The 12,263-nt window shown below is 34.4% G+C and overlaps 1 protein-coding gene across 1 annotated transcript; it reads right to left on the bottom strand.

Moving 5' to 3' along the window:
- Window positions 1-1,591: 1,591 nt before the first annotated feature.
- On the bottom strand, window positions 1,592-2,530 carry LOC148854651 (stress-induced protein KIN2-like). Its single transcript, XM_088985620.1, has 3 exons — window positions 2,325-2,530; window positions 2,131-2,199; window positions 1,592-1,835 (listed from the first exon to the last, which is right to left on the bottom strand). The coding sequence occupies exons 1-3, from the start codon at window positions 2,382-2,384 to the stop codon at window positions 1,761-1,763; spliced, it is 204 nt and encodes a 67-aa protein (XP_088841746.1). The 5' UTR covers window positions 2,385-2,530; the 3' UTR covers window positions 1,592-1,760.
- Between the last annotated feature and the right edge of the window lie 9,733 nt (window positions 2,531-12,263).

Below are 12,263 nucleotides of genomic sequence, written 5' to 3'. Positions count from 1 at the left end.
CTCAAACCATCCAATAAGGCAGTGGCGTTGTGGTGCTATGGTGTTGTATGAACACTCTGTATTCTACCCACAAATTGTTCTTAAATTTCTATCCATAGAACATTATTTTATGGAGAACATCTCTCATGAATAATAAGAAAGATATTCTCAAAGCGCAAATTTAATATTCCATGAGTAAACATACAAATTCAGTTTGGAAGGAGTATAAATACAAATTTATGGAGTGTAAAACCTTATATTTTCTATGTATTTGTATCATACATATTTGTATTTGTATTCCTTTCAAACTCAGCCATAGGAATAAATCCTGGACAGCAAATCCGAGCCCCCTATAGAAGGCTTTGTAGCTCCTTTTTCTTTTCTTTTTTTCTTTTTATTTCGGAATTGGAATGACTTTCGGGTTGGGTTGTCAAATGCTAGACCCTAACCCTAAATGTTCGGGTTAGGGTTGCACCATGGATCAATTTGGGTCATCCCAAAAAAATAATTGAAATAAAAAAAAATGAAAAATTACAAGAAAAATGTCAAAATTAAAAGAATTAACCTTAAAATTCTAAATATAAAATAAAAAACTTAAACATTTAACAATTTAAAGAATAAACAATAAAAAGTAAAGACTAAATAGAAAAAATTAAAGAGTAAAAACTTTTAACAATGCCTAAATAATCCCAATTAGACTTGACAATCGGGTCAACGGGTTGACCTATGACCCAACTCAACCCAACCCAGTTTTTTTTGGATCAGGTCAGGTCGGATTGGATCGCTTTCGCATTAGGGTAGTTAAATATGAGACCCTTACCCTGTTTTTTCGGGTTGGGTTGGGTCAACTCTTTGCCAAGTCTATGGCTCCCCCGGCCCCTCCCCATTATGAAAGACATTTGTAATTTTGTATGTCAATTGGTTGATCCCATCATGTAATCAGATCCAATTTCCCAATTCTACCCTATCCGGATACGGGACAGTCCCACCGAAATAATTAATAGTAATCCGTGGCTCAACTCAAGCCTGTCGTTTCCCATTTCAAAATTGAAATCATTTTCTCTAAATGCTGTGACAGATTGTCTTGGTTGTGCACCAACGGTGCAATATGGAATCACAACCATCATATCCGTGGAATTAATTGAGGGTTCTCACTGACGTTTGGTCAGTGGACCTAATGTCCACCTTACTCTGTTATGTCCCCAACCTTTAATCATCTCTTATCGGTAATTAATAACACGGGTGTTAATGGTATTCGAAAAATTGATTTTAAATTTGAGATTTAACATGATCGAATTGAATTTGAATAAATTGAATATTTAATTAGTTATTTGAATATTTTATTAGTTCAATTCGATAAATATTAAAATTTAACTTATTATTTAATTCTTATATATAATATATACAATATTTAAATACTTTATATAATTTATATAAATAAATTATTTATTTTATATATTTATTAATTACCAAAAATAATTAATTAATAAAATTTGAATAATAATTTTTAATATCTGTCAAATATCGAATCAAATTTGAATATTGGATATTCGCTGGTTCAATTTGAATTTGATTTAGTTACACCCTAATTTGTAATACTAATTAAAAAAGATTTCTTAAGAGAAAAACTTCTCTCTAATTTTTTTCCTTTATTTCTTCTTAATAACCATATAACCGAAACAAACTCTTCAAAAGAAGAGCAACCAAACAACATGTAAAAAAAAAAAAAGATCAATCGTCAACAAGAACTCAAACAGCATAAAGCCGGCCTTTAATTCCTTTCACTTGTTCATGCCGGTGGCATCTTTCATAGCATCAGCTGCCCCCTCTGCCTTAGCCTTCATTTGCTGGCCAGCCTACACGATCATCAACATCAAAACAACGCAAACAAAATAAGATAAACAGCTCGGAACACAAAAATAAAAAAAATGTTGTCTAATAAAAATTCCCATCAACCTTGACAATTAATTTGATCAGTCAGTCCGATGCCAATTCACCTTGAATAGGTTTGCATGATCAAATTAAGTTATTGGATTGATTGATTGATGAAAACTAGCCACAATCATTCAGCTCCAATTTAAAATTTATATAGATAAGATGCATCGTTGAACAGGAACTGCATTGAAGTTGAACTTGAACTGAGCCTCTCACCTCTTGGCATGATTCCTTGGCTGATTGAGCGGTATCGCATACCTTGTCCACCATCTGACTTGATTTCTCCTGCAGCAAGTAGAAAGCAATGTATCAGTACTGAACTAAACGTGGTCATGCATGGAAATCCATTTCATCATCCATCTGATCATGGCGATATCGAGAGCCCACTGAAAGCATTATTATTTAATTACCTGAGCTTGGCCCTTGGCCTCGCCAGCTTGGAAGCTCATCTGATTGGAGTTGTCGGCCATCTTCGCTTCTCTTTTGGCTTTGCTCGGAACAAAATAAACAAAAATGAGGAAACTCAATTAAACGATCTCTTTTTCTGAACGATGATGGATAAACCGTTCGATGTCAATAGAATTTATAGTCTTTGTGACGAAGCTCATGATAAGGCACTTGTCATGCGAGATGGGGTCATGGCGATAAAGGCTGTTGGGAACTTACGTGTCAGAGTCTTGAGTAATCCTCGGTAGCTTTATTTGTGCCGGGGAAGTCGGTCAATACAAATGTGAAATGTGGTTAGGGTTTGAGAGGTGCTTTTCATTTTCTTTTTTTTTAATATCTGTCATCGACTGATGGATTGTTTTCGGAGGCTTTACAATTGTTATCTGTAAGACCCAGTTCGGATTTCCTGTCTTTCCTCTCTATTAATCCCTCCGATAACTTTATTTTTATGAATTAATCTTTTGAGAAAAGATTAGTAGGAAATCCAAACTGAGGTTAGGCGGCCCAGGATACACGACCCATCACCTCTCCCTCTCTCCAGTCTCGACTGAGATTGGGTTCTGGACATGGCGACAGCTGGGAGGTTGATGGAGACTCGGTTTAATTAAAATTCATTTTGAGGAATATATAATGCAAATATACAGTAGTTGTTTTTTAATTTTTATGTGGGGTAATAGCATATAAGGGCAATTTTTGGGGTTTAATATTAATAAAAGTAATATATTAAAAAAAAATCAAAAATAGATTAACATTTTAAAAATAATATCAATAAAGGGCAAAAACAATGTTCTTCTTCTTCTTGCTATTTATTCACCAAAGCCGCTATCCGCTGCCACCCTCCATTGTCCGCCATTGCCATTTAGTGCCACCCGCTGCCGCCATTATCCATCTCCGCCTTCACCTACAGCAACGTTGTCGAAGGTGGCCGGAGGCAAAGGTGGCGGCGGTGGTGCTGGTGATTTCTCTGTCCAACGCCCTCACTTCCGCCTCCGCCTCTGGCAATGTTGCCGGAGATGGGTGGAGACAGAGGTGGTGGTGGCAGTAGACAATGGTGGCGGGTGGTGGCAGGCGGCGGCAAACGACGGTTCTAGTGAACAAATGGCAAGAAGAAGAAGATGAATAGTGCTTTTGTCTTTTATTGATATTATTTTTAAAAAGTTAACCTATTTCTAAATTTTAAAAAAATATATATATACAACTTTTATTAATATTAAACCCCAAAAATTGACTTTATATGCTAAAAACCCTTTTTATTTTAAATCCATAACAATTAATTGGGAAATTAAAATTTGAGTGAGATTTAGATCTGAGCGTTGCTTTTTAAAAGGATGCTTTGTAGTTAGAGAGACAAGAGACATGAAGAAGAGAAGAGAGTGACTTAGTAATTAAAGATATGTGGTTGCCACTCTATAAATCAAAACCTACCCATGAATTTTGATAAATAACACATAATTTGCTATTAAGCCTATAATTTCAATTGATTGGTCAGTTATTTTTCGGATATCATACCTTTTCCATATCATAGTTGATCCCAAAAAGAGAAAATCTTGTGGGAACCGTTTGGAGCGGTCTTGGCCTATAAAAACAGCTCTGGGTTTTCCATTTATCTTTATACTGACCAGGACGATGTCCTTTTCGCCAGATCTTGGTTCTCCAAAAATGAACCCCGAATCGAATCGGAAGGAAACTGGGTTTTGTCTTTGTTACTTCCTTCTTGGTTTTCGGCACTGCCGTCCTGTGCAAATAAAGTTGCATTCAAGTGCGGTTTCCGGTTGGAGCTAGCAATTTGTTTTTATAATAATTAGCGTGCATTAAAGCTTATCTGCAATTGTAATAATTAGAGAACTAAAAAATAATTTAGTTAATGGAAGTTAACTTTTGTGCGGCATTTATTGAGAGGTTTGACAGATAGGTACAAATGGCCTGATTTGAGTGAATTAGCAGAGAAAAGAAAGGAAAGATTAACAGGAAATCCGAACTGTGTCAGATTCATCAATTACTGAAAATGTATTGTTTAAGATGATTTCAATAGAAAAATCACACGTTAAAAATCCCAAAAAAAGAATAAGGAATGAAATAAACAAGGGGTAGTGAAAGCGTGCAACTTGCGCGGATTGAACGCAAGCCCGGCCCATTGCACAACTTAGGCCTTAGGTTTTTGGGCTGCGGACTCGGCCTGGGCAATGAAAGCTTTGGCCCTCCAAAAAAAAAACTCATCAATCACGCATTTGTTAAGTTTTATCATTATACAATACAGAAGTAGTCTCGATTACCATCCGATTATATTTACATGTATTGTAGGCTAAATTTATACATATTTTCATTTCATTCTATTCTTAAATTGGGCCATAGTCCGACTAATCCAAACTTAATTATGTTGGCTTAAGTTTAGATTGGGTCTGAGTTAATAAACTTGGGAGTTGGGATTAACTTCAGGTTGACCAGGCACAAGTCCAAGGTTTGCACCTTTAGAGTTGGGACTGGATTGACCTTAACCCCAATTAAATTCGCCCAAGTTGCATTTAGGCTTTTATAAAATAAAAAAATAAATACAATGTATGGACAACCTATATATAATTGTACGAGAGAATTTATCAAAAAGAACGAAGAAGTAAAAGTATTCGGGTTATGGTTGAATTGGCTCCAAATGCCACTTGTCACCTATGTGGCCATCTTGTCTCCTTGGCATGCCAACACTGCATCACTTTCACGGCCTTACCTTATCTCTCCAACTACGTCGGCATCACGTCATGCGGATAAGCACAACCAAGACAGGATATCATCGTACGAATGGGGACAACTTTACTATGGATTAGGTCTTATCCCAAAGACTTCAATGGTTAACCTCATCCCGATAACCCCGGCAGTTTCATCCGGCTAGGACACAGATCTTCGGTTATAAAAAAGCATCTCCCACTCAAGGTAAAAGGTCAAACTTTTGACTCCCAGCCTGTTACTCTACTCAGACCAGCACAGTTATCTAACTGTTTAGCTCGACTGCCCACTATTTTCTATTGACTTGAGCGTCGAAGTATCTACCCGGAGATAACTCATCAGGCCTCTAACTTTTTCTTGATTACAGATCTTGGAGCGCGGCTTCATCCCTCCACATCGACTCTGCCTAATTGGCAAAGATTATATAACTACGACCTCAGTTCAAGAATTACCTCAGATCAAATAGCATCAAAAAGAAAGGACAAGGATGTATAACAATCAAACATGTTAGCAAGTTTGCCTCATCTATTCATAGGGAGAGGGTTTAGGGTTTAATAATCGAAGAATGAAAGAAGAAAGGGTAAGGAGATGCAATGGTGGTCAGCAACTAGTGGACTGAAATTCGAGGGTTAACTTTTAGCTGTTGGGGGCTAACAGTCTTTTCTGTTGAGAAAAGTTTCTGGATTGGGCACGTTTACAGCAGTTCACCAATTCATCGGCATGCTTTTATTTTTATTCAAAATAAATTAATGGGCAATTATTAATTTGTCCACACTTAACGTGTCCAACCCAAAAACTCTCTCAACAGGAAAGCTGTTGGACCCAACAGTCAAGGTTTTTCCGAGTTTCGAATACCTCCATGAGTTGAGTTTTTCTTCTTCACCACTGACTAGAAGGAGTGCGTAGGGAGATGAGCAGGGGCCGGCGATTAACCAAAGCGTACGGTCGGGTCTTTCTTATTCACCACCGACGGAAGGAGAGAATAGGGAGATGTAGCCGCTGTCGATGATTGAAAAACTAAGGTTCGAAATTGGTCCACTGATCCCTGTGGTTTTCTCCTTCACCTCTGATGAAAGGCAAAATAGATTTTGGTCTTCAGTCTTTCCACCATTGTAGAACAGCGCCAGATCTGGTGCGAATCCAGATCTGTGTTCTCCCAAACCTTTCCGAAGTTGCAACAAATCTCTCTCATCTTCCACCATTGCAGAACACAAATCTCTCTTGCTTTTCTTTGTGATTTATGTATTTTATTACAATTTACGTTACTTCTTTTTTGTAATTATTTTTCAATTTTTGTAACTTTTTGTTTTTTAATTTTCTGCAATTTTCTTGTATAATTTTCAATGTTTCTCTGTTTTTCTATATTTTTATTTTCTTATTTGAAAAATATTTTTATTTTTCCACAAGTTTTGGATTGAAATATATAATTATTTTGAATTTTTGTCAATTTAGGTACTTTATGTAATTTCAACTTTTTTTTTAAATATACGTATTTTAAAATTTTATCGTTTTCATTTTTCCTACAAATTTCTATCAATTTTTCGCTTTATTTTTTTTTTTGTAATTTTTGTGTTTTTATTAATATTTTCAATAATTTTCTTAATATTTGTATTTTTGTTTGACTAAAATATTTGTATTTTCTTAATATTTGTCTTGAATTAAAGGGTCATATGGGTGGGTCAGGATCAAGGTGGGTTATGACCCACTAAGACCCAATAAATAGGGCGGCAGATGGGTGAGTGGGCCAATGTGGGTGGGTTGATACTCAACATACCTCACCCAACCCAATCCAACACACCCATTTGGCACCTGTAGTCTGAATTGTCGCTGCAACCCTTGCCAGAGACCTTTGTAACAAATAGATCAGTTTATGGGTCGAGTCGGACAGGCTTTGTATTCGTATCAATAGAATACACCCAGGCCTAGGCCCAAGCCTGAGCCCAACCAAAAAATTTGAAAACAGAACATTTTTTTTTTATTCAATATAAAAGTGTTTTATTTATATTACAACCTTTAAAACACAAAAATAATAAAACATCTCACTATTACTTGGAAAAAACCAAAATAAGAACAAAGAAAAAATATTGTATATATATATTTTTATTAAATAAAATATATTTTTATTGTTTAATAAATTGTATTAGGTTGGGCTCGGGCTCAAATTGGGCTTTGTTGAAAAAGCCCGAACCCGGCCCAAAAAAGTCAGGCCTGGTGCTTTAGGCCAAAGCTCGAGCCCACGGGCCTAAAATTATGACCAAGCCTGACTTAATAGCAGGCTGGATCATGCCAGCCCATAGGACTACCCGGCCCATGAACATGTCTAGTAGCGGACTGATTGGAGGTGTTCCAACTACGTTAGCTTACTGCTATAGGCTTTCTATAATCCGGTTGAGGGGCAACGGCTTCAATGGGATCAGACCACAGGGTCTGTTTCATCTTCATTTAGAGAAATGGACCTCTCAAGAAATGAATTTAGTGGTTCAATCCCAGCTAGTTCAAGAAGAATATTTGAATGGGGATAGTGTTTTGGGAGTGCAGGGATTCATCGTTGTTGAATGGAGTAACTACCGTTAAGTCTCTCGTTATTGAATGGGGAGAGGAAACATGATGTGTTGGAATCCTATTGGATGGGACAGGAAAATTTTTTGTACTAGATCAATAGCAATCTGTCACACCAACCTCTTTTCCTCATTATAAAACTAAAGTGTTTTTTTTTAATGATTAGTGATTAAGAATTTGCATTTGCACGTGGAAATTATAAATTAAAAAACAATTATTATTATTATTATTATTATTATTATTATTATTATTATTATTATTATTGTTGTTGTTGTTGTTGTTATTGCTATTATTATTATTATTATTATTATTATTATTATTATTATTATTATTATTATTATTATTATTAAACTTTGTATTCCATTTCTTGCATTGATAAAAATATTTTTTTTATTTTAATAACTATTTTTATTTAATATGATGAATATACAACATTAGAAATTTTTCCAAATATTTTTTATAAAATTCTATACTTTTTCATTTTTTGTGTTCTAACTTTTTTTTTAATATTTATTATTCCATTATGACATCATGGGTTTCTTTGAAAAGTTGGATCATTGACCCACCATCTAGATAATAAAATAGCTTTGCTTTCTAATCAGTTTTAAGACAAAATGTAAACAATAAGGATAGAGTTAGTCAATTTTCTAAACCATAGGTGTCCTTTAAATTTTACTTTCCATTTTCATCATTAATAAAAACATTTATTACTTTTCATACTTATTATTGTTTAATATGTCGAATATATGATGCTAAAAATGTTTCTAATTTTTTTGTATTTTATCTATTATTGAATTTTATTATTTGATTGTGACAACATGGATTGGCCCACTTGACCCAAAATGATTTAATTTCTTACCACCACCTAGACGAAAGCACTATTTTTTCTAGATAGATTTTAAAAGTATAAGTTTTTACGTTATTGGAATTATTAGTTTATTATGTATGGATTTAATTAATAAAATTTAATGATAAGAAGAAACAAAAATGCAGTAAATATATGGTCAAATGAAGGTGAATACAAGTTAATACCTTAAATGTTGGATTTAATGAGAGGGAATTGTATGCATTGAATATCTTAAAATTACCTATTTTCAACTCATTTAATATCAATAACAAATTACCCTATTTTCCCTCATTTTTTATCAATAAATTTAAATATAGAAGGATAAATTTTGTTCTCAATCAAAAAATTCTAAAAAGCTATTTGTACTTTTTAAATTAGTATAGATATAGGTATATATGTGATAGATTGTTATTGGTCTGATATAGAAAAAATTTCTGTACTAAGGGGGCCAAAGATGTGAACTATGTGGATAGATGAATCCTACGTTGATCATGTTACCAGAACAGAATCAGGATATATATGGAGTAATTGCTTAATTTAGATCATGACAGGTGATTGTAGCGCAGGCCACCAATATGGGCAGGGCTCTAGATTCCAGGCATTCTGAATGGCAAGCCATTCTACAAGGTCTGTTGATGGGCAAGGAAATACACTTCCTTTTACTGATGCTAAAACTCTAGTTGAAATCAATGTTTTCAAAACCGGATTGGACCGGATGGTTGGACCAAAAAAACCAAGAATTAATCTGTTTTATTTCAAAACCGCTATTTGGCCCAAAACCATTGATTTGATCAGTAAATCACTAATCTGGGTGGTCGAATCACTGAACTGTTTGACCTGAGAATGATTTTTGCTGTTTTTTTATTTTTTTATTTTTTATCAGAACAGGCCGTCCATTTGGACCAAATGGTTGAACCATTCAACATGAGAATTAAACCCAGGACGATTCCCTATCCGATCAATTTTAAAAACCTTGATTGAAATATTACTCGGTTTTAAAAACCTTGGTTGAAATGTTACGATCCACTACTGGGGATATGGCACGGATGAAGTTCTAGAGCAGATGAAGTGTCTTGATACTTGTTTTGTTTATCTAAATTGAAGGTACATAACAATTTAGTCCATGATATATCTACTATTGCTTGTAAAAAAAAAATATGAATCTAGAATATCAGATTTCAACACAGGGTATAGATGTATATAAATGCTTACGCTGAATGAATTGATACTACTGTCCGCCAAAAAAAACAAAGAACTTACTAGTCCTTCCCTAAGAAATCGAGTGATTAGGTATCGAGTGATCAGGTATGTGATGGTGATGGTCTGATGTATGGTTCAGATTGGCCTTCTAATTCAAACTTTCGTTAAAAATTTATATAAAATGAATTAAATCAAATATTTAACCTTTCGTATATTACCAATTATTTTTGTATTTTATTTTAGAATGATAAAAATTATAGAGAAGTTTGGATACACCTAATATAGATTTCTGATTCCCACTGCACAGCTATAAACATTTAAAATGTTCAAAAACCACACCCTATGCATTCATTCCCGCCTGTGATTTGGCATCAATTCCGAGTTAGCACCTACCCCAAATGTACTTTGAACCTACAAATTCTGACACTAGGGGTATTGATCATTCTCCCTAAAAATTAAACAGTGACAGATAACCAAACCCATATTGTTGGGATAAGGCATGGATGATGATGATTGTGATAGATGGCATTAAAAGTAGCCCTAAGAGTACAACTTAGGTGGGTTTGATGCTTTTATCAAAATTTGAATAGAGTCAACCTGAAGTGCCCAAGCCCAAAGCAGTGTCAAAAAGCTAATTTGGGCCAATCCGATTTGCACACTACCCAGACTTTAAATTTACTCCTCGCGTGCCTCTTATATTTTAGGGTTTGGCAAATCTTTTTTGAAAGATCTTCTAGAAGTTTTGACAATTAAAAGACATAGTGAGCTTTTGCATTAAAATCTTAGCAGCTTGAAAATCGTTTGGTTTAGGAATGACTTTCTATGCGAAAAATAATTTGAAAAAAAAAAAACACTCCAAAAATCTTCATTTGAAGTTTCCTGAAAATCGTCCAAAACGAGCTTTACACATCTTTTCAGTGCAATGTCTTTTGATGGCTAAATCTTTTCTCAACCAAATGAAAAATAAACGAAAACAAGGGTTGTCAGACTTCTAAAAAGCCGACAGCCCACACAAAAAAGTATGCTAAATGGGACCTTCTTTAAAACTCCAATTATGCCTCCACTCACTTGTTTTTCTTCTTTGTCCTGCTCCATATGTAACCATCAAGCAAAGGTATTAACCTCCCTTATGCTTTTGATAGTGCAGTAGCTACTCATTGAGGTGCTTTTATTTTTTTCATTTGCTTCTGCATTTGAAAGTTGGTTATTCAATTAAGGCTCAGTTTGGAAAGAGTATAAATGCAAATAAGTACATTGCAAATACATAAAAAATAATACAAAATATAAGGTTTTGCACTCTACATATTTGGTTATGGAACTATATAAGGCTTAGTTCGGTAAGAATGCAAATACAAGTATATACATTTCAAAATCTTGAAATAAAGGTACCAATTAAAAAGAGTACAAATATAAACATATACAATACAAATATACACAATAATACAGAATATAAGAGGTTTTGCCTCTACAAATTTGTATTTGTACTCGTTCCGAACTAAGCCTAAGGATCAACTCCATGGTGGGAACTCTCATATTGATGTAGTTAGGGATGCAAATGAATCAGATTGGATTTGAATCAGGGTATATCAGAATCCGATCCAATGAACTGTAGGTCCAACCCAAAGATCTGATCAGATCTCACACATATTGACTCAGATTTGAATCCGATAAGGATGTCAGATATCTGAACTTGATCTAATCCGATTTAATTTTAAAAGAAATTAATGAACTATTAAAAAAATATAATAGTTTAAGTAAAGAAGAACAAAAAAATAAATATATTATTTTTCAATTATTTTCATCATATATATATAATATAATATAATATAAAAAGTTTTACAAAAATGCAATATAAATAACATATTTATAAATAAAAAATTAACATATATATAGGATCTAATAATCCGATCCATTTGCACCCCTAGCTTAGTGCAGGAATCAACGCATTGATCACAATGGTTTTAGGATCTGTAATTCATGCATTCCAATCAAGGTTCTAAATATCGACACAGGCCGATACACCAGTCCTGTATTAGTGTTTTTTTTTTATGTTTTATTTTTTTTTTCAAAACCAGTTTAAAGGGATAGGTTTAAGTCCCGACTACCCTCTAAACCATGGTCTGACCCGATACAATCCCTGTAGGGGCATATCGAGAAGCTCCTGGCATAACACATATCGGATGATATATACTTTAAACCTTGATTCTAATAGGTGATAGACTTGTTATTCCCAATGGGGAAATGAATCTCTTTATTCACCCTTCACCCTCAAATAATGGTACATCTTCCCCTGCTCTGCTAGTGGTGTCCATGATAGGGGCAGCTTCATCTTCAGGACTCACTTGTGACTCCTCCACCTGTCTTAGGCCACTGAATGATCACTTATCAACTTCAATAAATCCAATAACTTTTTCCATTGTCTCACATATGCTCCCTCCCATTGATTCCTTCCTTCCTGTGTTGCAAGGATAATGCCACTAGTTTGTCGCAGAGATCGTATGGTCTGGGAAATCTGCCAACTTGTAAAACGACATCACAAAGAGATTGTTGAATTAAACATCATGTTTCAGCAGAATCTGGG

The sequence above is a fragment of the Nelumbo lutea genome, chromosome 4 (genome assembly GCF_056320005.1).
Source record: "Nelumbo lutea isolate HS-2025 chromosome 4, American lotus-T2T, whole genome shotgun sequence".
Classification (NCBI taxonomy): Eukaryota; Viridiplantae; Streptophyta; class Magnoliopsida; order Proteales; family Nelumbonaceae; genus Nelumbo; species Nelumbo lutea.
The sequence above is the reverse complement of the archived record's forward strand: the minus strand, read 5'-3'. Positions and strand labels throughout refer to the sequence as shown.